A 25,813-nucleotide genomic window follows, 5' to 3' on the forward strand; every position below is an offset into this window, starting at 1 on the left:
CACTGAGCCCGCGTGCTGCAACTACTGAAGCCTGCATGCCTAGAGCCCGTGCTCCACAACAAGAGGAGCCACAGCAATAAGAAGCCGACGTGCTGCAATGAAGAGTAGCCCCTGCTCGCCGCAACTAGAGTAAGCCCGCACGCAGCAACGAAGACCCAACGCAGCCAAAAATCAATCAATCAATAAATTTATTTAAAAAAAAAAAAAGACTCAAAGATGACTCAAGTTTTTCACCCAATCCACTGGGTGGATTTCATCTTATTGTAACTGACAGTTACTACGTCTGTCTCCCCCATCAAACTTTGAGCCCCCTGAGGAAATCACTGGGACTGAGTCACGCTGACTCTCCAGCACCCAGCACAGAGGCTGGAACATAGTAAGTGTCCAATAAATACTGCTGGTGAAAGAACAGTTTTGAATTGGGAGTTGAGTTTTAGTTGTGGTTCTGCCGAGAATTACATTTTTTATAAATAGTTTTAAAAATTGAAATATAATGGACACACCATATAATTACATATAATTATTACCCTTTTAAACTGTGTGATTCAGGAGTTGTCGGTATATTCACAAAAATGTGCAACCATCACCATGATCAAATTCCAGGACATTGTCATCACCCCAAATGAAACGAAAAGAAACACAGTATCCATTAACATGCAGTCCCCATTTCCCCTAAGCCCCACCCCCATCCCCATCCTCCGGTCTTAAGCAACCACTGAGCTACTTTCTGTATCTGTGTGTTTGCCTGTTCTGGACATTTAGCATAAAGGAGATGATGCAATATGTGGTCTTTTGTGTCTGGCTTCTTTCATTAGCATGATGTTTTCAAGGTTCATTCATCTTGAATCAGAACTCCTTTCATTACTGTGGATGAACAGCATTCCGTTGCACGGATAGACCACATTTTGTTTATCCATTCATCAACTGATGGACATTTGGGCTGTTTCTACTCTTTGGCTATTATGAATTAGTTATGAATCACACTGCTGCAACTGGTCACTACTTTTCAGTTCACAGCTAATGAGAAATTATCCTTACCTTTCACAGCTCTAGAGATTTAGAAATTTTATCTTACTGAATCTTCTCAACAACCCTGTGAGAGAGATCTCATTGTCACCACTTCACAGAAGAGAGCAGAGACCCCGAGAAGTACAGTGGTCCCCCCTTTATCTTCAGGGGATACGCTCCAAGACCCCCAATGAATGCCTGTAACTGTATATAGTACTGAACCCTATATATACTATATTTTTTCCTATTCTTACATACCTAAAGTTTAATTTATAAATTGGGCACACTAAGAGATGAACAACAATAACTAATAATAAACAATATAGAACAATTATAATAATATACTGTAGTAAAATGGCTCACAATTTAAAACTTATGAATTGTTTACTTCTGGAATTTCCATTTAATATTTTCAGACCACAGTTGACTGCAGGTCACTGAAACCACAGAAAGTGAAACCGCAGATAAGGGGGGACTACTGTATAGAGACTGACCCAAAGGCTTGCCGCCCTTAGTTTGACAAATTTCAGACTCAATCCTTGACTTCAAAAGCAGTGTACTTTCCATGACATCATTTTCCCTTAAAAACTGCTGTGTAAGCAGGATCAAAGCCATTCTCCTCTCTGAGCCCATTTCCTCATGAATAAAATATGGAAATAAATCAGCTAGCCCTGACCACCTCACAGGGTTGGTAAGATATGCAAAGAAAGAGCTATACACTGTACAGCAATGTGAGTTAAAGGCATCTTCAGCTGTGACCTGATGTGACACACAGTATGCCCACCTTTCGCTCCTTCCCTCCCTCCCCCCTTCCTTTCCTTCCTTCCCTCCTTTCTTTCTTTCAAAAGGGTTCTAGATTCTTCCTGGAAGTAGACCAGGAGTCAGAAAGCCTAATCTTTGTCTCCTGCTTCTGGAAGATTCTGGGTAAGTCACTTCCCTCACTCTTGGTCTGCATCAGAGATTGCAAACTGGTGGTACCCAAGCTGGATTTGACCCATAAATAGGTTTTGTTTGGCCTCCTAAAAGCTTAATTTATTAAATCAACTTTTTTCGTGTGGGGGGGATAACATTTAAAAATCAGGCTATTTCACACAAAAAAGTGGCAGTCCAGTGGTTAGGACTCTGTGCTCTGTCAAGGGCCTGAGTCTCACAGGGTCGTTCTTAGGATTAAACAAATTACTAGAACAGAGCCTTACATAGTATACACTCAATAAATGTTAGTTACTATTTATTAAATTACCTACTTGGCCTCTCTCAGCATTTGAATTGGGACTACTTCTTTCCACCTCTGTTCTTCTGGTTTTAGAGCCAGCTCTCTGCTTTCCTTTTTTTTTCTTTCTCTCTTTTCTTTTTTCCCCCTTTTTTCTTATACTTCAATTTTTTTCTCTCTCTTTTTTTAAATTTTTTTTAAATTTATTTTTTTGGCTGTGTTGGGTCTTTATTGCTGCGTGTGGGCTTTCTCTAGTTGCGGTGAGCGGGGGCTACTCTTTGTTGTAATGTGCGGTCTTCTCATCGTTGGTGGCTTCTCTTGTTGCGGAGCACGGGCTCCAGGCACATGGGCTTCAGCAGTTGTGGCACACGGGCTCAGTAGTTGTGGCTCGCGGGCTCTAGAGCGCAGGCTCAGTAGTGGTGGCACACGGGCTTAGTTGCTCCGTGGCATGTGGGATCTTACCAGACCAGGGATCGAACCCATGTCCCCTGCATTGGCAGGCGGGTTCTTAACCACTGCACCACCAGGGAAGTCCTCTCTCTCTGTTTCCACTGTTTTTCTGGTTTAGAGCCAGATCTCTTCTTTTTTTCTTTTTTTTTCTAATATTTTATTTCCTCTCCCCCCCCCCCCGCCACCCACTTTCCTATTCCATATTTCTACATGCTTTACAGGACCCCTTTGAGTGGACTCTGCACCAACCCTTAATCCCCACATGTCAAAACAGATTTCCTTTCTCCTACTTACACAAATAAGATGCCGTCCAGGCTTCCAGGTAATGAAGTATTTTCTCTTCTTCACACCCCACAACCATTCCCTTTTTGCACTGCCAAATGTTTTTTTTCCTTTTCCCTTCTCTGATTTAAAACTGCATTTGGGTGTTGGAACGAGCCCTGTCTGGGTCCTGGCCCAGGCTTAGCCAGTAAATCACGGAATAACCTTGGTCAACTATTTTCCTCTCTCTGGTTTTTCTTTTATTTCTCCATCTGTAACGTGAGTGGGCTTGATTGTTTGAGATGTGATGATCAGCCTAGCTCTAAAATTCTGATTTCTTCTTGCTCCTCTCTGCCAGCCTTTACAGATACATGGGATGAATCCTCATTACCCTCTTTTTTTTCCTGCCCTTCTATTCCCCTTCATCCATCACTTCTCCTCTCAATTTTACCTTTGTCTCTCATTCCAAGGGTTCCAGGAGACTCTTTATCCTCAGCACACCTCCCTCAGCAGAACGTAAGTAACGCAAAGGGCTTTCCAGACTTCCGAAGGGAGGGACTGAATTTTGGATGACTGACCTACTTAGGTTGCCTGGAAAACGAATTTTCTAGAGAAACCAAGGACTAACAGTGAAACTGATTAGCTGGTTTACACGCGGGATAACTGTGTGACTAATGACTGACTGCCTTTTAGGGGGATTAGCTTGTTAAGAGGCTGATTTACAGGGAGCCTAATTTGACTGATTAACAGGGCAGGCTGTGAAGGGGGTGGATGATCTGATTAACTGATTAAATGACTTACGAGGGGACTAACTGTTGCCTCATCGGGGCACTAGCCTGAGCCTCCATCGACACACCGATTGGTGGTCTTACTGATATTGGTGACCCCCTAGCTCCCCTTCAGGCTGACTGGGTGACCCACTTGGTGGCAGGCTGACAAATACAGAGACAGGCTCCCGGTGAGCTGACTGGCTAGTTGGCGAGCTGGCTCTCGGGGAGCCTCCCAATCTGATCCAGAATTGGCCTTTCTGACTCAGGGGCTCTCGGGGGCCTCTCAGGCCGGACAGCCACCTTGGGAGGCCTCACTGACGTCGTAGCTGCCTAGCTGCCCAAGGTCACGCTGACTCACAGAGATGCCCTACTTTCATGGAAGCCCAGTTTGGACAGTCCCAACGCAGGTCCTGCACTCAATAACTGACGGGAAAGCCAACAGGCCCAGTGCGGCCCCGCGAGGCCCCGCGAGGCCCGATGCAAATGGAAGGCTGCAGCGCAGTCCCACGTGGAAACTGCCCTGATCCAGGCTGTGTGCCTCCTGCGCATGCGCTGTACGCGTCTACCCGGCAGCCAATCAGCTACTGCATGGGCCTGTCTCATAGCCAATCAGCAACTTCATGGATTAGTAGTCCACAGCCAATCAATGAGGCAGACAAAGCTTTGGGAGTTGATGCACAGCTGCAAGAGCCAATCAGGAGCTGAAAGCGCATGTCCCTCACCTCTTTGTGTGTGTGTGTGTGGGGGGGGGGGGCGTGGTGGGAGAAGGGGATCAATCTTCAGGGCTTGAGCCAATCAGTAGTGTGGGTGGTGCTATGGAAATTTAGGAGTCAATTTTCTTCTCGGAGAAGCCTTTTTTGACCACGTTAATGAAAACCATGGCGGGGGGTGGGGGGGGGGGGTGGGGTGGTAAATTAGGAGTTTGGGATGAACAGATACACAGTACTATATATAAAATAGATAAACAACAAGGACCTACTGTATAGCACAGGGAACTATATTGAATATCTTGTAATAACGTATAATGGAAAAAAACCTGAAAAAAAATAGTCACTTTGCTGTACACCTGAAACTAACACAACATTGTAAATCAACTATACTTCAATAAAAAAAATTTCAAAAACAAAAAACACTCTACCCTCACCCTGATGGCTCTCATTCACACACACACACACACACACACCTTCCAGAATTCTGATTGGGATTTCATTGGATTAACAGATGAATTTGGGGACAATTTGACCAGGAACACAGCATAATATTCTTTTTCAAAACTGTGATAGGCCTTTTCTCACCTTCTGAGATGGCCCACACTATGTCTGTGTAGTGTGTTTCTCTCCAAATAAATCCATTTCTTACTTTAAAACAAAAATTGTGATAAAATATACATTACATAAAATTCATCATTTTAATCATTTCCACGTGTATAATTGAGTGTCACTAAGTACATTCACATTGCTGTGCAACCATCACCTCTATCCATCTCCAGAAAACTTTCCATCATCCCAAATTTAAACTCTGTAACCATTAAACAATACCTCCTATTCCTCTCTCCCCTCAACCCCTCGTAATCACCATTCCACTTCCCTTCTCTAAGAATCTGACTAGTCTAAGTACCTCATATAAGTGGGACCACATAATATTTATCCTTTTGTGTTTGGCTTCTTTCACTTAACATAATGTTTTCAAGGTTCATCCATGTTGTAGCATGTAACAAGATTTCTTTCCTTTTTAAGGCTGAATAATATTCTGGTGTGTGTGTGTGTGTGTGTGTGTGTGTGTATATATATATATATGCCACATTTTGTTTATCCATTCATCTGCCAATAGACACTTTGGTTGTTCCACCTTTTGGCTATTGTGGTGCTGCTGCTATGAACATTGGTTTACAAATACCTGTTTGAGTCCTTGCTTTCATTTCTTTGGGGTACATACCCAGAAGTGGAAGTACTGGATCATATGGTCATTCTATGTGTAATTTTTTGAGGATCCTTCAGACTGTTTTCCACAGTGGCTTCAACATTTTACATTCTCACCAGCAATGCACAAGGGTTCCAATTTCTCTGAAACTTCATCAACCTTATTTTTTCTTTCTTTGGTAATAGCCATCCTAATAGGTATGAAGTAATATCTCATTATTACTTTTATATCTTCTTTGGAGAAACGTCTTTTCAAGTCTTTGACATTTTAAAAATTGGATTATTTGTATTTGTTGAGTTGTAGGAGCTCTTTATATCTTGTAGATGTTAACCCTTTTTCAGAGATATGATTTGCAAATATTTTCTCCCATTCTGGGTGTTGCCTTTTCACTATGTTGATAATGTTACTAGATACACAAATGTTTTTAATTTTGGTGAAGTCCAATTTTTTCACTTTTCTTTTGTTGTCTCTGTTTCGCTGTCATATCTAAGGAATATTGGCCTGTGGTTTTATTTTCTTGTAGTCTCTTTGTCTGGCTTTGGTATCAGGGTAGCATTGGCCTCAAAGAATGAGTTAGGAAGTGTTCCCTCCTCTTTGATTTTTTGGAAGAGTTTAATAAAGATTGGTGTTAATTCTTCTTTAAATGTTTAGTAGAATTCATTCATGAAGCCATCTGGTCCTGAGCTTTTCTTTGTTGTGAGGTTTTAAATTACTGGTTCAATCTTATTACTAGTTACAGGTCTATTCAGACTTTCTATTTCTTCATGATTTAGTCTTAGTAGATTGTGTGTTTCTAGGAATTTGTCCATTCATCTGGGTTACCCAATTTGTTGCTATACAATTGTTAATAGTACTCTTATAATCTTTTTTTTTATTTTTGTAGAATCAGTAGTAATATTCTCACTTTCATTTCTGATTTTTGTAATTTGAGTCTTTTCTCTTTCATTCTTAGTTGATCTAGTTAAAAGTTGGTCAGTCTTGTACTTCCCTGGTGGTACAGTGGTTAAGAATCCGGCTGCCAATGCAGGGGACACGGGTTCGAGCCCTGGTCCGGGAAGATCCCACATGCCGCGGAGCAACTAATCCTGTGCGCCACAACTACTGAGCCTGCGCTCTAGAGCCCGCGAGCCACAACTACTGAGCCTGTGAGCCACAACTACTGAAGCCCGCATGCCTAGAACCCATGCTCTGCAGCTAGAGAAGCCACCACAATGAGAAGCCCACGCACTGCGACGAAGAGTAGCCCCCACTCACCGCGACTAGAGAAAGCCCACGCGCAGCAACGAGGACCCAGCACAGCCAAAAATAAAATAAATAAATTTATATTTTAAAAAGTTGGGGCTTCCCTGGTGGCGCAGTGGTTGAGAGTCTGCCTGCCAATGCAAGGCACACGGGTTCGAGCCCTGGTCTGGGAAGATCCCACATGCCGCGGAGCAACTGGGCCCGTGGGCCACAGCCGCTGAACCTGCGCGTCTGGAGCCTGTGCTCCGCAACAAGAGAGGCCGCGACAGTGAGAGGCCCGCGCACCGCGATGAAGAGTGGCCCCTGCTTGCCGCAACTAGAGAAAGCCCTCGCACAGAAACAAAGACCCAACACAGCCATAAATAAATAAGTGAATAATTAAAAAAAAAAAAAAAAAGTTGGTCAGTCTTGTTGATCTTTTCAAAGAATCAACTTTTAGTTTTGTTGATTTCTTCTATTGCTTTTCTATTCATTTATCTCCATTCTAATCTTTATTATTTATTTCCTTCTGCCAGCTTTAGGTTTAGTTTTGTTTTATTTTTCTAGCTTCTTAATCTGTAAAATTATGTGGTTTGTTTGAAACCTTTCTTCTTTTTCAATGTAAGCATCTACAGCTATAAATTTTTCTTTTAGCACTGCTTTGACAGCATCCCATAAATTTTGGTATGTGTTTTGGTTTTCATTTGTCCCAAGGTATTTTCTAATTTCCCCAGTGACTTCTTCTTGGACTCTTGATTGTTGAAGAGCGTGCTGTTTAATTTCCACATATTTGTGAGTTTTCCAGTTTCCTTTCTGTTATCGATTTCTAGTTTTATTCCACTGTGATCGGAAGGGATGCTTTGTCTGATTTCCATATTTTAAACTTTATTAAGACTTGTTTTTTAACAAAGAGAAGTTTCCTTTTCCCTGTTGCAATAATCCCATTCCCCTTATTGCAATAATCCTTTTGAACAAACTCTCTTTTTATCGTAATCCAGATTTGTTTTTTGTGTGACAGACTGAAGGATGAAGTCCAGCCTCCTCAACATGGCCACAAAGTCTTTGGAGAGCAGAGACCAGTCAAAGTTTCTAGGGATGTGACCTCACCTTGTCTCCTTTACCCCAGGTTTCACTACTGCACACTGATCACTCTTGCCCAAACAGCTGCCAGATCCTCTCCCACGTCCTTGTTTTATACCTGATGTTATTACTATCTGGGCTGCTTTTCGTTTTCTCTGCTTGGCCAACTCCTGCTTTTCTCTTAATACCCTATGTCCATCTTGAAAGGAACCTCATCACACTGTGTTTTAATAGGTTACGTATTTTTGTTCCTTTCCCAAACCTTACCCCATGAACTTGAACTCCTCTGAGGCAGAAACTGTATCTTCTTCCTCTTGTTATTCTCAGTGTATGGTAGAATGCAGATTGGGAACAACAACAAAAAGAAGTTTGGGGAACAAAGAAATGAGGAGCAAATGTAGGAATTTCCCAAGCCTCCTCTCATGAATGCGATGCAAAGGAACTGAAATGCACTTAATTGTTTTGAAACTTTTCCAGGAGTGAGGAAATGGTGTTTGTGGTGACTTTGAAAAGAAGAACTGGGGAAAGTTTGTCCTTCCACTGAAGTTTCTGTGTGAGTGCAGAGGAGGGAGGCTCTAACCCAGTTGTGCTGCTGGGGGGTGGGGGACTTTTTGCTCTCCCACGGGCATTTGGTAATGTTTGGAGACATTTTTGGTTGTCAAAACTGGTCAGGGGAAGCTACTGACATCTCATGGATAGAGATCAGAGGTGCTCCTTGACATCCTACAATGCACAAGACACACCCGCACAACAAAGAATCATTCAGCCCCCAAATGCCCAGATATCAATAGTGCTGAGGTTGATAAACCGTGCTCTAATCCACCCACGGGAAAGTGCAGGGGTGGGGGCGGGGTAAAGCAGGGAATGTATTGATAGCTTGTTTGAGGAGGTGATATTTGAGCCAGATCTCAAAGGATAAGCACGTATCGCAAAGATGGAGAAAGGGGACAATATTATAGTGGGATGGGACCATATGAATGAAGGTTGGAGAGACAGGAAGGGGTATGAGATCTTCAGGGATGTGGCTAAGGTGTGTGAAGTGGTGGCTAAAAGGGGGTGTGGTTAGGGTAGATGAGAGCGCCAAATCCTAACCACTAGACCACCGGGGAGCGCCAAGGGTAGATGAAGGTGTGAGTGTGAAAGTTCTTGAATAACTCTCACTGAAGTTGATACTTCCTCTTGAGGGAAAGGGGCAGGCATGGAAGGACATTTAGGAGGGGAGGGACAGAGTTGGAGCTGCGTATTCACTCCCTCTGCTGCTGGTGGTGGTGATGGGCTGGATGGGGTGACACCGGAGCCCAGATTTTTGAGGAGGACGGTGTTTTAACGATCAGGGGAGAGAGGCCAGGCTGGGATAGAGAAGAGGGGACAGATCAGGGAGTTGTTGACTCAGTGGGAACTGGTGAAGAAAGAGGGGGGGAATCGAAACAGAACCCTGACCACGAAGACTTGAAATAAGCCTCATACTTCTGCTTCGCTAACTTGCATGTCAACATCCTTTACCCATGACCACAGAAACACCCACTTGATGCCACACATTTACAGCTTCAAACCTAGCGGCTGTTGAGTAAGTTTAATGATTACCTGGGCAGTGTTCGGCTGGGTGCGCTGTGACCAGCCACCTGCAGGTGACAGTCACTGCGGGCTCACCAAGCGCAGGGCACTGCACCATGCCTGTGGGCATGAATTCACTGAATTCTCAAAACAACAAAATGAGCTAAGGAATGTTGTCATCCCCATTTGACGCGTGAGCAAGTGGCAGTAGCAAGAGGTTAATTGGTGAGGCAGGTGCTTGAATCCTGGTGGAAGGACTTTACATTACTGTTATTAGCATTATCATTATTATTTTAATAAAGGAGAAATTCTCATGACATAAAATTAACCATTTTAAAGTGAACAATTTAGTGGCATTTAGTATATGCACAATGTTTTGTAACCAACACCTCTATCTAGTTCCAAAACATTTCCCATCACCCCAAAAAGAAACTCCGTACCCATTAAACACTTACTCTCCAGTTCCTCCTCCCCAAAGCCCCCGGCAGACCCTAATCTGCTTTCAGTCTCTATGGATTTACCTATTTTGGATGTTTCATAGAAATGGAATTTTACAATATGTGACCATTTGTGTCTTGCATCTTTCATTTAGCATATTTTTGAGGTTCATCCATGTCGTAAAGTGTATCCGTGCTTCTATGGCCGAATGATATGCCATTGTATGGATGGATCACAGTTTGTTTGTTCATTCATCCATTGATAGATATTTGGATTTTTTCCATTTTTTTGGTTATTAGGAAAGGGCTTACAATTTTTTTCTTTTCCATTATGGCTTATTACAAGATATTTAATATAGTTCCCTGTGCTGGACAGTAGGACCTTGTTATTTATCCATTCTGTATATAATAGTTTGCATCTGCTAATCCCAAGCTCCCAGTCCATCCCCTCCCCTCTTCCACCCCCCCCTTCCCAGCAACCACAAGTCTGTTCTCTATAACTGAGTCTGTTTCTGTTTCACAGGTAAGTTCATTTGTGTCATATTTTAGATTCCACATGTAAGTGATATCATATGGTATTTGTCTTTCTCTGTCTGACTTTCTTCACTTAGTATGATAATCTCTCAGTCCATCCATGCTGTTACAAATGGCATTATTTCATTCTTTTTTATGGCCGAGTAATATTCCATTGTATATGAATACCACATCTTCTTGATTCATTCAACTGTCGATGGACATTTAGGTTGTTTCCATGTCTTAGCTACTGTAAATAGTGCTGCTGTGAACATTGGGGTGCATGTATCTTTTTGAATTAGAGTTTTCTTTGGATATATGCCCAGGAGTGGGATTGCAGGATCATATGGTAACTCTATTTTTAGTTTTTTAAGGAACCTACATACTGCTCCCTATAGTGGCTGCACCAATTTACATCCCTACCAACAATGTAGGCGGGTTAGGGGCTTACAATTTTAATAGCTGCCCTCCTCTGCCTTCACTAAGACAGGTTAGACAGCCTCTAGGCCCTGTGATTAAAACTACAGTGGATGGGGCTTCCCTGGTGGCGCAGTGGTTGAGAATCTGCCTGCCAATGCAGGGGACACGGGTTCGAGCCCTGGTCTGGGAAGATCCCACATGCCGCGGAGCAACTGGGCCCGTGAGCCACAACTACTGAGCCTGTGCGTCTGGAGCCTGTGCTCTGCAACAAGAGAGGCCACGATAGTGAGAGGCCCGTGCTCCGCGATGAAGGGTGGCCCCCGCTTGCTGCAACTAGAGAAAGCCCTAGCATAGAAACGAAGACCCAACATAGCAATCAATCAATCAATCAATCAATCAATCTTTAAAAAATAAAAAACTACAGTGGAGAGATGAATGAGGTCTGTGGGGTTCCAGAGGAGGGAGTTCCAGAATCTTCCCCAGGGGACTTCCATGGTGGCACAGTGGTTAAGACTCTGCGGTCCCAGTGCAGGGGGCCCGGGTTTGATCCCTGGTCTGGGAACTAAATCCCACATGCATGCCGCAAGTAAGAGTTCTCATGCCACAACTAAGGAACTGACAAGCTGCTACTAAGGAGCCGGTGAGCCTGCCTGCTGCAACTAAGACCCAATGCAAATAAATAAATAAATATTAAAAAAAAAAAAAAGACTCTTCCCCAGGATGATAGGACAGGGTTGAAGAAGGCTTCGTGCTGAAAGCTGGGCCTTGAATACTACTGGACCTGGTAGCTGGGTCTTGAGGCACTTTATACAGTGGCCAGAGGGAGCTTACAACCCCCGGGGAGAGGAGAAGATGCAGACTCACCAGATTCAGGAAGTGGTTCAGACAGTGGCCTCTTGGAGGAACAGACAGAGAGGAACCTAAATGGAAACCGGAGAGACTGGAGAAGGGGAGGAGGCCTGTTTCACAAGATCCAAGATCCAAGAAGTGCTGGGCCAGAAATTGTGTCCTGGTAGGGAGATGGAGCTAATGTGGGCACAGGGGTGCGATGCTCTCCTTGGTTGATATTGGGAGTCAGACACCGTGCTACTGGATGCACATTCTCGAGTCCCGGACGGAGGACACAGGGGAGAACCAGGCTTGAGGGGTGATGCAGAGTCCGGCTTGGGATACATTGAAAGCAAAGCACCTGTGGTCAATCAGGGAGAGATGTGGAGGAGGACACTGGGATTGAGAACTTAGGAGAGAGGATTGGGCTGGAAACAACATGGGAAGCCTCAGCAGAGCCCGGCTGTGTCTTCCCCTTGCACTTGAGTGCAAATCATTTCAAAGGTTTACTGAGTCCAGTTTATGTGTTGTGTCCAAGGCTAGGCTCTGAAAACACAAGGCTGGACCTAGTACTGTCCCTGTCCTGGGGAAGCTTATAGTTTGGTGGAAATCAGAGTTAGAAACTTACAAGGATCATCTTTTTAAAGCTTAATGGAAATTTTATTCAAGAGTAATATTCATATAGAAAAGAGCACACATCACAATTGTTTGACTCAAAAATGTTTCATAGGGACTTCCCTGGTGGCGCAGTGGTTAAGAATCCACCTGCCAATGCAGGGGACACGGGTTCGAGCCTTGGTTCGGGAAGATCCCACACGCCACAGAGCAACAAATCCCGTGAGCCACAACTCCTGAGCCTGCGTGCTGCAACTACTGAAGCCCTGGTGCCCTAGAGCCCATGCTCTGCAACAAGAGAAGCCACTGCAATGAGAAGCCCATGCACCGCAACAAAGAGTAGCCCCCGCTCGCCGCAACTGGAGAAAGCCCGTGTGCAGCAACAAAGACCCAATGCAGCCAAAAATAAATAAAAAATAAATTTGAAAAAAAAAAAAAAAAGAATAGGAGTAAGACCCAGTATTTAAAAAAAAACAATAACCTTTCAGAGAGTGAATATATCTGAGCAATGAGTGCCCGGATCAAGAAACAGATCCTTACTGGAAACCCCAGGATACCCCTACTGCCCTCCTACAGCCACTACCCGCTGCGGGTTACCAGTATCTGGACTTCTAATACCTAAGATCAGGGTTTGTTTTTTTTTTCAGCTGAGCCACACGGCTTGTGGGATCTTAGTCCCCCAACCAGGGACTGAATCTGGGCCCTCAGCAGTGAAAGCTGCTTTTTAACATTTTTTTCCTTTTTTTTAAGATTAGTTTTGTCTGAACCTCATATCAAGGATATCACATAGTATGTACGCTTTGTGCCTGGGTTCTTTCACTCAACATTGTTTGGAAGATTCATACATGTTGTGTGCAGTTGTTACTTTTTCCATTGCGTGAATAATTTACTATCTATTTACCTGTCTTACTGTTTTGGTTTTTTTTTTTAGACTGAAGTATAGTTGATTTACAGTGTTGTGTTAGTTTCTGGTGTACAGCACAGTGATTCAGCCATGTGTATATATATGTACATATATATGTACTTTTTCATATTCTTTTCCACTATGGCTTATTACAAGATACTGAATATAGTTCCCTGTGCTATACAGTAGGACCTTGTTGTCGCCTGTCTTACTGTTGATGGGAATTTGGGCAGGTTCCTGTTTTCAGCCATTACAACAAGCACTGCTATGAACACTCTTGTATACATTTGGTGAACATGTGTACGTGCTTCTGTTGGGTGCACACCTGGGAGTTGAATGGCTCTCTCGTGTGCTCAGTGTTAGTAGAGAGTGACAAATGCTTTCCCGAGCGGTTGTACCAATTCTCACTCCTACCAGCAGTGTAGGAGAGTTCCAGTTGCGCCACATCTTCACCAACACTTGATGTTCTTTAAGGAAACATTTTTTATTGTGATGAAGTATCCATGACATACTGGTTTAACCATGTTTCAAGTGTACAATTCAATGGCATTAAGCATATTCACATTGTGCAACCATCATCACCATCCATCTCTAGAACTTTTTCATCATCCCAAACTGGAATTCTGTACCCACTAAACATTAACTGTCCACCGACACCCCCAGTCCCCAGCCCCTGGTAACCACTATATAGTACTTTTTTAAAAATCGTGGTTAAAAAAAAAATAACATAAAATTTACCATCTTAACCATTTTTAAGTGTACGGTATAATAGTGTTAATTATATGCACATTGTTGGCCATCAAATCTCTAGAATGTTTTCATCTTCCAAAAATGAAACTCTACACCTATTGAATAGCAACTTCCTAACTCCCCTTCTCTGAGTCTCCCCCAGGGCCCCTCTACCTTCTGTTTCAGAGTTTGATTTCTTTAAATACTTCCTATAGCTGGAATCATGCAGCATTTGTCATTCTGTAACTGGTTTATTTCACTAAGCGTAATATCCTCAACACTTGATTTCCTTGATATTATTTTTACTATCTTAGCCAATGTAACTATGCAGTTGGCACCATTGTGATTTTAATTTTTATTTCCTTGACAGCTACAGAAGTTGAATACTTTTCTGTATGCTTATTGGCCATTTGACTATCTTGTCTTTCTATTTGGTTGTCTGCCTTTTTCTAATTGATTTGTGGGAGCTCTTTACATATCCCTTTAAATTTTTTTTCAAATTTATTTATTTATTTATTTTATAATTTATATATATATATATTTATTATTCTTATTATTTTAATTTATTTATTTTTGGCTGCGTTGGGTCTTTGTTGCTGCATGCGGGCTTTCTCTAGTCAGGGTGAGTGGGGGCTACTCTTTGTTGCGGTGCACGGGCTTCTCATTGTGGTGGCTTCTCTTGTTACGGAGCATGGGCTCTAGGCATGCGGGCTTCAGTAGTTGTGGCTCGCGGGCTCTAGAGCACAGGCTCGAGCCTGTTGTGGCGCATGGGCTTAGTTGCTCTGCGGCATGTGGGATCTTCCCGGACCAGGGCTTGAACCCGTGTCCCCTGCATTGGCAGGCGGATTCTTAACCACTGTGCCACCAGGGAAGCCCTCAAATTTATTTTTAAATTATTTGTTATTTAAAAAAATATATTCATTATATATTCTAGGTGTCCTTTGTTAGATACATGTATTGGGAAATATCTTCTCCATCCAGAGAGGTAAATTTAGGTTTACTTTAAAAAAATAATACATGTTTCATCTCCTCCCTCCCGGAAAAACAAACAAACAAAAAATAATTCATGTTCTTAAAAATAGTCAGGCAAAATAGAAATATGTGGTAGAGCCAAAAGCTGACATCTCCCTCCATCCTGAGGTAAACTTAACACATAACAATGTAGTTAACAACTCCCAAAGTGCATTTTTCCCACTTAACAATATACCTAATGGATATTATCCCCATTTTACAGAGAAGGAAACTGAAGCACAGAGAGGTAAAGTGACTTGCCTGATATAACACCCTTAGGGTTACCAGGGCCTGGATTTGAACCTAGGACTCTCTGTGACCTTTAGCCACTCCAAGGAGCTTCACATTCTCATTTATAAGCTCTGGCTCAGAGGGCAGTCAAGTCTTCAAGAATCGGTGCCTGGCACACATTTTCTTCAGAGATGCATTTTCTGGGCTCCAGCCTGGTTCTGGGGTTGGGGGCGGGGGCATTATTTCTGGATCTTGATCTCTGAGTACTCGGTGGTGTCCTGGTCTTGAAAGTTGTGGGTCCTCAGCCTGCGGAAATTGAGGGTGGCGTAATGGAGCTCCTGCTCCTTCCCTGAGGTGGAGGTGGCCGGAGCTGGGGCCTGGTAGTCTGAGGGGCTGTCTGAACAGGATTCATTGAGGTGACCCTGAGTGGGACGAGAGAAGAGCTTCAGAGCTGGCTGTTGAGGTCTGGAGAAGGGAACCTGGGGCTTGAGGGGGGCAATTATTCCCTTATCCATTTCACACCCATTTCCTGAGGATTCACTCATTCATTCACTCGCTCATTCATTCATTCATTCCTTTAATCATAGTGGTCTGCTCTTCTTGTTACTCACCCCACTGAATCCTTACAACTTCCCTCCATGGATCATATAAATATTACCCTCATTTTACAATTAGGAAAACAGACTGAGTGAGCAAGGTGAAGTGATTCTTCCACAGACAAGATCCCTGACCTTGGACAGTCTATGAGGACAAGGAGACTGTATGAAATTGTTGCAAACTCAAAACCTATCGAATTGCAAAATGTGACTTGATGGACAGAAGCAGGGTGCTGTGGGTGAGAGTCACAGAGGTCTGCAGGAGACCTGCACTACCCTCCAGGGGCTCACAGTGTGGTGGGGACAGGCCTGTGATTATTACAGGGATGCATGATGACAGTCGGTCTGGTATAGGGCAGGGGAATATTTAAATGACATAAACTGGCATGACATAAAAAAAGAATGAAATAAAACAGAAACAGACTCACTGACATAGAGAACAGACTTGTGGTTGCCAAGGAGGGTGGGGTGGGGGAGGGATGGATTGGGAGTTTGGCATTAGCAGATGCAAAGTATTATATATAGAATGGATAAACAACAAGGCCCTACTGTATAGCACAGGGAACTATACTCAGTATCCAGTAATAGGGTTTCCCTGGTGGCACAGTGGTTAAGAATCCGCCTGCCAATGCAGGGGACATGGGTTTGAGCCCTGGTCCGGGAAGATCTCACATGCCGCGGAGCAACTAAGCCCGTGCGCCACAACTACTGAGCCCACGTGTCACAACTACTGAAGCCTGTGCGCCTAGAGCCCATGCTTTGCAACAAGAGAAGCTACTGCAACACGAAGCCCGTGCACCGCAACGAAGAGTAGCCCCCGCTTGCCACAACTAGAGAAAGCCCACATGCAACAACGAAGACCCAACGCAGCCAAAAATAAATAAATAAGTTCATTAATTAAAAAAAAAAATCCAGTGATAAACCATAATGGAAAGGAATATGAAAAAGAATGTGTATATATAGATATATATAAAACTGAATCACTTTGCTGTACAGCAGAAATTAACACAACATTGTAAATCAGCTATACTTCAATAAAATAAATTTTTCAAAAAAGAATGAAATAATGCCATTTTCAGCAACATGGAGGGACCTAGAGATTATCATACTAAGTGAAGTAAGTCAGACAGAGAAAGACAAATATCATATGATATCGTTTATATGTGGAATCTAAAAGAATGATACAAAAGAACTTATTTACAAAACAGAAACAGACTCACAGACAGAAAACAAACTTATGGTTACAGGGGAGGCAAGGAGGGATAAATCAGGAGTTTGGGATTAGCAGATACACACTATTACATATAAAACAGATAAACAACAGGGTCCTACTGTATAGCACTGGGAACTATGTATAATATCTTTTAATAAACTATAATGGAAAATAATCTGAAAAAGAATATACATATAGGAATCACTTTGCTGTATACCAGAAACTAACACAATATTGTAAATCAACTCTAGTTCAATAAAAAAATAATAATAAAAAAATTAATTGGGGCAAGAAAGATGACTGAGGGCTTGACCAGTGCAAATGGGATCAGGACAGAGGAAATCTCGAATGCAAACGCACAAAGTCACAAAGAGCGAGCCCTGCCTGGAGATATAAGGATCCTGGAACCACTTACAATATGGGGCAGGGGCGGGGGGATTTGCACACCAACAAGCATGTCTGTAGCACCAGCTGGGTGTCCTACAATTCAGCGCAATTCTGACACTGTTAAGGGCTCAGTCCCACAAGCCTGCCCCACCCTCAACCTCACATGCCAATCACAAGCCCCAGATTCTCACCTGTGCTTCTGAGCAGACAGCTGTCAATCAGAGATTCCCACAACCCCTCTCCTCAGATTCCATTAATTTGCTAGAGCAGCTCCCAGAACTCAGAGAAATATTTCACTTATTAAATTAGCTGGTTTTTTTTTTAAATTAAAGGATATAACTCAGGAACAGCCAGATGGAAGAGATGTGTAGGGCAAGGTATAGGGAAAGGGTGCAGAGTTTCCATGTCCTCTCCGATTGCTTCATCCTCTTCAAATCTCCACTTGTTCACCAACCTGGAAGCTCTCTGAGCCCCATACTTTGGGGGGTTTTATGGAGGCTTCATTCCATAGCCATGATTGACTGAATCATTGTTCCTTGGGGATTGAACTCATCCTCCAGCCCCTTTCCCATCCCTGGAGGTCAGGGCGTGGGACTGAAAGTTCCAATCCCCCAATTGCATGGTTGGTTCTCCCAGCAACCAGCCCCGATCCTTAGGTGCTTCCCAAAAGTCACCCCATGAATCTAACAAGAGATACCTTTATCACTCCCATCACAGGAAAGTTCAAGGGTTCTAGGAGCTCTGTGCCAGGAATAGGGGATAAAGACCAAATATATATTTCTTATTATAAATCATAATATCATAGAATATAATAAGCTCATTTTGTGGGGAGGGACAGGATGCCGGCTGGAGAACTTGGCAGGGGACAGATCACAGAACACCAGACTGAAGAATTTGGTCTTGATTCCCTAGGCCTGCACTGTCCAGCACAGGAGCCCCCAGCCACACGTGGCTCTTGAGCCTATGAAATGTGGTGAGCCAGAACAAAGATGTGCTGTGAGTACAAAATGCATACTGGAGTTCAAAGTCGAGAAAGAAAGAAAGAAAGAAAGAAAGAAAGAAAGAAAGAAAGAAAGAAAGATAGAGAAAGAAAGAAAGAAAGGAAGGAAGGAAAGAAGGGAGGAAGGGAGGAAGGGAGAAAGAAAGGAGGAAAGAAAGAAAGAAGGAAAGAAAGAGAAAGAAAGAAAGGAAGGGAGGAAGGGAGGAAGGGAGGAAGGGAGAAAGAAAGGAGGAAAGAAGGGAAGAAAGAAGGAAAAAAAGAGGGACTTCCCTGGTGGCGCAATGGTTAAGAATCCGCCTGCCAATGCAGGGGACATGGGATTCGAGCCCTGGTCCCTGGAGGATCCCACATGCCACGGAGCAACTAAGCCCGTGAGCCACAACTACTGAGCCTGCACTCTAGAGCCCAAGAGCCACAACTACTGAGCCTGTGAGCCACAACTACTGAAGCTCTTGCACCTAGAGCCTGTGCTCTGCAACAAAAGTCACCACAATGAGAAGCCCATGCACCACAACGAAGAGTAGCCCCCACTCGCTGCAACTAGAGAAAGCCTGCCTGCAGCAACAAAGACCCACGCAGCCAAAAATAAATAAATTTAAAAAAAGAAAGAAAGAAAGAAAGGGGGAGGGGGAGGGAGGGAGGGAGGAAGGAAGGAAGAAAAAGAAAGAAAGAAAAAAGAGGAAGGAAGGGAGAAAGAGAGAGAGAAAGAAAGAAAGAAAGAAAGAAAAAGAAAGAAAGAAAGAGAGAAAGAAAGAAAGAAAGAAAAAGAAAGAAAGAAAGAAAGAAAGAAATCTCAATAATTTGTATGTTTATATTGACTGTTGATGACATGATGTTTGAAATAATACTTTGGCTACGTTGGGTTAAATAAAATATTATATTAAAATTGATCTCATGTTCCTTTCTACTTTTTTAACGTGGCTAAGTTTTAAGTTATATACATGGCTCGCATCATATTTCTGTTGGATCTAGACAGTGGAGAGCAAGCACAGGGTGACCGAAGGACAGCTGTTATGGGAATTTCTTGCCGAGAGCTTGTTCGGGGAGAGAGATGAAGCCAGTGACCCAGCAGAGAGAATGTGAGGGCTCAGCAGGGAAGGGGCCAAATGGAGATGAGCTTTGCTAAAAGGAAGATGGACAAGACTTGGGCAATTCTTGGCTCTGGGAAGTGATGGAGGGGAAAGAGGAGAGGGTGATTTGAGTGCAACAGGAAATTCAGGAGGAAGAACAAATTTGGAGGTGGGGAGGAGGAACTCATTTTTTGAGGTGCTGAGTAAGCTGCTATGGCCCCTGTTGGGGGAGAGGTGTCCAGTGGAGACACTGGATGGAAAGTTGCCCACATCACTCACCAGAGAGATGGAACTCAACGCTGGACGGACGCCATCTCTGCTTGATGCCTTCTCCGCTGACTTCTTCCTGTAGATCTTCACTCTGAAGAGAGAGACCAGGGCCTTTCAGCTTGGTGGGCTCACTGCATGGAGCTGAGAAGGACTGACTGAGTGCAGGCTGGCGTCCAGCTGCAGAGACCATGACCAGAACACCTGTTCCCTCCTCCAGGATGGCTGGCACCAGAGTCCACACTTGGTCCAGATGTCAGGAGGCTACATTCCTGATGCCGATTCAACTAACTGCCCTCCTTCCTGGCTTCATCACTCTACCAGGGCCCTCAGCTCTGAGCTTTGAGTTCTGAAAAATTCTTTGAGTCTCCCCCTCCTTCGCCCCCTGCCCCCCGTACCACCACCTCGGGAAGTCTTGTCCCAAACTGGGGCCACCACTCACACGAAGAAGATGAGGCAGAGGCAGACAGCTAGCAGGGCTGTGACGCCAGATCCCCCGACGGCCCCCAAAGCCACACCGGTCCTGGGTGCTGGCCTCCCTGCAGATAAGACACTTGGGGTGACCTCCAGTGTCCCTAAGCAGGCACCTAAGTGACCAGCCTTCTCAAATCCATGACCCACGAGTGTGCCCACTTCTATCCAGGACTCTGTCCTTTGTCCCCCATCCTTCTATATGATTGTAGCCTCCTGTGTCCCCAGCCCCCACCCCAGCCAACCGACAGAGGACCCTGAACTCTAGTTCCCCTTTTGCCCTGAATCAGGCTCATTTCTCTCCCTCTCAGTATCTTCTAGCACGCAGACTCGTGTGTCCCCTTTCCCCGGACATGGCCCTTCACAGCTCCCAGACCTGGCAGCAGCAGGACAGTGGCGCTCTGTTTCCCGTGGCCGTTCAGGGCCTCGCAGCTGAGTCTGAGGCCAGAGCTGAGCCCCTCGCTGAGGCTCAGGGAGCTGTTGGCCCAGGGCCCAGCCGAGCTGGAGGTGACCTTGAAGGAGGAGTTGCTGAAATTCCCCTCCAGCAGCCCCTCCCCCAGCCGCCAGCGCAGGGAGGGGACCGGCTGGGCTCGGGAGGAGCAGCTGCAATGCAGACCCTCATCCTCCGGGGAGCAGGAGGGTCCCAGCAGCTGCGGGGGGTCTGTGGGGAGAGATGGGAGGGATCAGAGGAGACTCTCCTCTCCCTAGAACCCAGGCGTCCTTCCCTCAGGTGTGTTCCAACTCACTTTTCACAACGAGGCTCAGAGATGCTTCCTGGGAGGCCAGCGGATGCTGAGCTCGGCAGACATATTTCCCATGGTCCCCCAGTTCCACCCGGGGCAGCTCCAGGACCCCAGGGGTCGAGGAATTTGAGGGGCTCAGGGTCAGGCTCCCCCGGGTCCAGCTCATCGTGGCCGGAGGGTTGCTGTCGGTGACACAGTCCAGGCGTAGGAACTGGCCCTCCTGGACTGGGAGAGATAGGCTTTTGCCCAGAGTTTCAGGTCCTGGCAAGACAGAGAGAAAGCTAGCTTCAGTCTGCCCGTCTGTCTCTCTGTCTCTTCCATTGCCTGATGGCTCATGTCTTCCTGTTTTGTAGCATTTGTCAATTTCCTCTGTGTAAAAACTCCCATCTTGGCCAATTTCAAGCACCTAATTTGAAGCCACTGAACCCAGAAGTGGGAAAAGACGGACACAAGTGCACAACTGGCTCTCGCCAACCAGTCAGAGCTAATCCCAGTACATCATTGAATGCAACTTAAAAAAAAATGGCGGGAGTTCCCTGGTGGTCCAGTGGTTAGGATTCTGTGCTTCCGCTGCAGGGGGCACGGGCTTGATCCCTGGTTGGGGAACTAAGATCCCACAAGCCATGCGGTGCGGCCAAGAAAAAGGGCATGTTTTTGCCTAGCAAAATCACCATACACTAAGTCAAAAGCCCATGATTAGGCTGGAAATAAATCCTTTCAACGAATACGAAGATGATTGCGTTAATATGCAGAGTTTCTTCAAATCATCAAGAAAAAGACCACAAAGAAATACGCATGGTTTTTAAACACAATGAAAGATACTCAACCTATTCACAAAATGATAATGCAAGTTAACATGATAGTGTATTCACTTATGGTATCAGCAAGGATGAAAATGTTTAGCAGGGAAGTAGACACATAGCAGGGGGTAGTGTAAACAGAACAACTTCCATGTAGCTCGATTTGGCAATATCTGTAGAAATTACAAACATACCCTTTGATCCAGGACTTTCTTCTCACTCAAAAGTTATCTTCCAGACCCACACTTTTGTCTTGTCTTTGCAAAGGATTGGAAACACCATAGTTTTCCACTAACAGGAGACCTATTAAGTACTTTATCATATAATATACTTCTAATTGGAAAACCATGGGGTCATCATTAAGAATGAGGAAGGTTTCCTATGTACAGATACAGGAAAATCTCCAAGATATACCAAGTTTGAGAAAAAGGTGAGTTTAGTTTGTAGAAATGTACCAACGTCACTTCCTTAGTTGTGACAAATACGCCATGTTGATGGAGGATATTAATGATGAGGTGAGAGATTTGTGGAAAGTCTCTGTACCATGTGAGTCTAAAATTACTCCACATGAAAAGTTTATTAAAAAATAATAATAGAGATGCAAAGCATGTGGGTAGTATGGTCTGCATATATGTGTGTGTTTTAAAATGTATATGTGTAGGTTATATTCGAAAAGATAACCAAGAGGGGAGATACACAAGTGCCGAATACTGTTTTATTCTTATTAAATTTTGCTAGGGACTGAACTATGTTCCCCTCAAATTCATATGTCAAAGCCCTAACCTCCAGTATGATGGTGTTTGGAGGTATTTGGATGGGTCTTTGAGAAGTTATTAGGGTTATATGAGATCATGAGATTGAGACTTTCACGATGACTTTAGTGGTCTTATAAGAGATACCAGAGAACGTAGACAAAAAGCAGCCATGTACAAGCCAGGAAGCGAGCCTTCACCAGGAACCCAATCAGCCAGCACGTTGACCTTAGACTTCCCAGCCTCCAGAACTGTGAGAAATAAATTCCTATTTTTTAAGCCACCTCGTCTCTGGTATTTTATTATGGCAGCCTGAGCTGACTAACACACATTGTATGCTTATTATTTTATTTTATTTATTTTTTTTAAACTACGTTTTATTTCTTGTTTTATTTATTTATTTTTTTTGGCCGCACCGTGCGGCATGCAGGATCTTAGTTCCCTGACCAGGGATCGAACCTGCGCCCCCTGTTTTGGGAGCGTGGAGTCTTAACCACTGGACCGCCAGGGAAGTCCCGTATGCTTACTATTTTAAACAATAACGTTAAAATGAGGGAAGGAAACTGAAGGAGTAGGTGGGGTCTAGATCCTAAGGAGGACGAGGGCAGGATGTGGGAGAAGGATGTAATCCTGGCAGTGGGGACAGCCACGTCCAACAGACAAGGAAGAGGCCACGCGATACCCCATGAGAGCAGGGTCAGCGAGAGGCGGAGGCCAGTTTGTAAGCGGATGAGCCAGTGGGGGGTTTCCCACCTCTGCTGTCCCCACCCCAGGCCTGAGCCTCTCTGCCATCTGAGTTCTGAAGCCCAGCTCTGCTCCGAAGGGCAGAGACACTTCCACTTCCACCACACCCCTGGAGAAGGGAGGTTTCGACCTACCTGTGCCTTCTTTCCGGAACACTCTGATGGTCGGCTTCTGGGGTGCATCTGGACAGACAGACATAACTGTCCGTTTTTCGGTGGCAGGAAGGTAGGCATTGGCCCTTTTCCCCCAGAAACATTAGAAATAGGAAGAGGGCGGAGTAGTGTCCTCTTTCCTTCCTCCCCAGTTCCAGCTCGCAGGGCTCAGTACCCAGTAGCCCAGGCCCTACCTCCCCGCCCTGACGCCCTCCGCCCTCAGGGACCCGGCGTCCTGGCCCCGCGCTCACAGGACACGTTGAGCCTGACGGTCCTCTCCGTGCTCACACCAGCTCCGGGGAAGGTCACTCGACAGGTGAGGTTGGTGCCATGGTCCTGGGGCCTCAGGGCGAGGGTGAGCACTGAGGAATGGGGACTCTTGGGGTGCAGGGAAGTGAGGGCAGCCCCGATCCAGGAGAAGGTGTGGGGTGTCCCCCTCTCACAGGCCCAGGGCACTGCACAGGTGATGTTCCTGGGGCGGCCGGATTCCAGGGTCCCCTGGACGCGGATGTCGGGTGTCTGTGTCAGAGCTGAAGAGGAGAGAGAAAAGGACCCAGGCCCTGGAGGGGGGACCCCGAGTGTGCCCCTCAGAGCGGTCTCTGCCCCAGGCCAGCCACATCGTCCTGTCCTCCTAGGTCCCCTTGGGTCCCTCCCAGGATGAGAAGACAGGGGGTCCCCTCCCAGCCCTGCCCTGGGGGCCCTCAGGGCCCGTGCGTCTGTGTGTCCTCTCCTTGACACCATCCTCACCTGTTACATTCAGGAAGATCATGTTCTCTTTGTAACTATATCTCACAATAGGCCCTCTCTCCACCCTAAAGAAGTATGTCCCTGTGTCTCCCCTCTGTGCATCTCTGATGTCCAGGGAGCAGTTGTAGGCCCGGGGGTCTCCAAGGAGGTAGAATCGGCCCTGGGTCTCCGTCAGCACCTCACGATCTGGGTTTTTTGTGGCCACTGGAGGATCCTGGTAGATATTGGCCCCTTCCCGGAACCAGTAGCCGTGAGCTGGGACAGAGTCGTCCCAGTAGATCCAGGGATAGTTGAAGGAGCAGGGCACGCGGACACACAGACCCTCCTGCACTGTCACGGACGCCTGCACTTTCAGCCAGTAGTAGCTCAAACCCTGAGCCAGGGACCCTGCGGGGGAACGAGGGTCAGCCGCAGCCCCTGCCCCGCCCAGCCCTCTCTCCCCGCCGCCCACCCACCTGCCCACAGCAGGGACAGCAGCAGCGGCGGTGGTGGTAATAGCAGCATCTTTGGGGGTAAGAGTGATGGGGCCTTTGTGTCACAGGATTGAGAGGAAGCCCCAACAGGAAGTCCAGAGCTGAGGTCGGAAGGTAACCGACCACAAGAGAGGAACTCAGCACCCAAATGCTCCCGGAGCTGCGTGGACCTTGGAGAGTAACCACTTCTACTTTCCATATGAGGCCCCGGTGAGGGTCGCAAGCAGCGAGTACAGCCCAAAGGTGTCTCCCGGGTCCCGGTCCACAGCCTGTCCCTCCCACACCTCTGTCCGCAGGAAATTGGGCGGGTCAGTCCCCGTCGGGTGTGAGATGCAGGAGGGGCAGCCGGCGAAGCTTCATGCATGAGAGGCGGGGACGGGTCCTGCCAGGCTGAAAGACGTGGTGATTAGTTACAGAAATTGTAACAGGGAAGAGCCAAATAGGACTACAAGTTGGATCTATTTCTTTTACTTTAACCTTTGCTTTCCGCTGCTTTTGTTCATTAAAAGGATACTGTCTATACAGAATGGCCTGCCTCGGGGAACCCCGCCCCTGTGCCTGAATGTTAAACCAAAGTGCCTTCGTTCAGGGAAACATCCGGACCCCTTTCCACCTGTGGACGGCTGCAAGAAAGAAGAAATTAACACACCCCCTCCCCGAGGCTGGCCATTCCAGGTGATATTTGCAAACCGTATGGCCTTTTCACTTTACTTCCTCATCTCCTCGCCCTCTCTGTGCTGTAAAAGAAACGGGCATCCAAACCCCAATAAAACGGTTTTTCAGAGACACTAGTCTGCCATCTTCTAGGTCTGCCAGCTTTCCGAATAAAGTTGTTATTCCTTCCCTCCACGCCTCGTCTCCGATTCATTGGCCTGTTGTGAGGAGAGCCGAGCGAGCTCGGACTTGGTGACAAAATGAACGTGACACAGGAGCACCTCTCCTCTCAGGGGAGGGGGGCACAAGGCAAGAAGGCGACAGACTTTGTCTCCATCCTTGAGAACTCCCCCCAAATTCATGTGTGCATGTCCTAACCCCCAGTACCTCTAAATGTGATTGCATTTGGAGACAAGGCCTTTAAAGAGGTAATTAATATAAAATCAGGTCATTGGGGTGGGCCTTAATCTAATAGGACTGGTGTCCTTGTAAGAAAGAGAGATGGGGACACAGACACACACTGAGGGAAGACCACGTGAAGATACAGGGAGAAGTCGGCCATCTACAAGCCAAGGAGAGAGG

At 45.6% G+C, this 25,813-nt stretch overlaps 1 protein-coding gene across 1 annotated transcript; it reads right to left on the reverse strand.

Annotated features, from left to right (window-relative positions):
* Positions 1–15,401: 15,401 nt before the first annotated feature.
* Positions 15,402–24,608, reverse strand: LOC132354205 (sialic acid-binding Ig-like lectin 5). The gene is given in 9 exon segments (XM_059905928.1): positions 15,402–15,584; positions 19,708–19,789; positions 20,138–20,234; positions 20,543–20,827; positions 20,913–21,170; positions 23,340–23,387; positions 23,609–23,917; positions 24,105–24,534; positions 24,537–24,608. Coding segments are annotated over 9 exon segments (1,764 nt in total).
* Positions 24,609–25,813: the final 1,205 nt, after the last annotated feature.

The sequence above is a fragment of the Balaenoptera ricei genome, chromosome 19 (genome assembly GCF_028023285.1).
Source record: "Balaenoptera ricei isolate mBalRic1 chromosome 19, mBalRic1.hap2, whole genome shotgun sequence".
NCBI classification, from domain to species: Eukaryota; Metazoa; Chordata; class Mammalia; order Artiodactyla; family Balaenopteridae; genus Balaenoptera; species Balaenoptera ricei.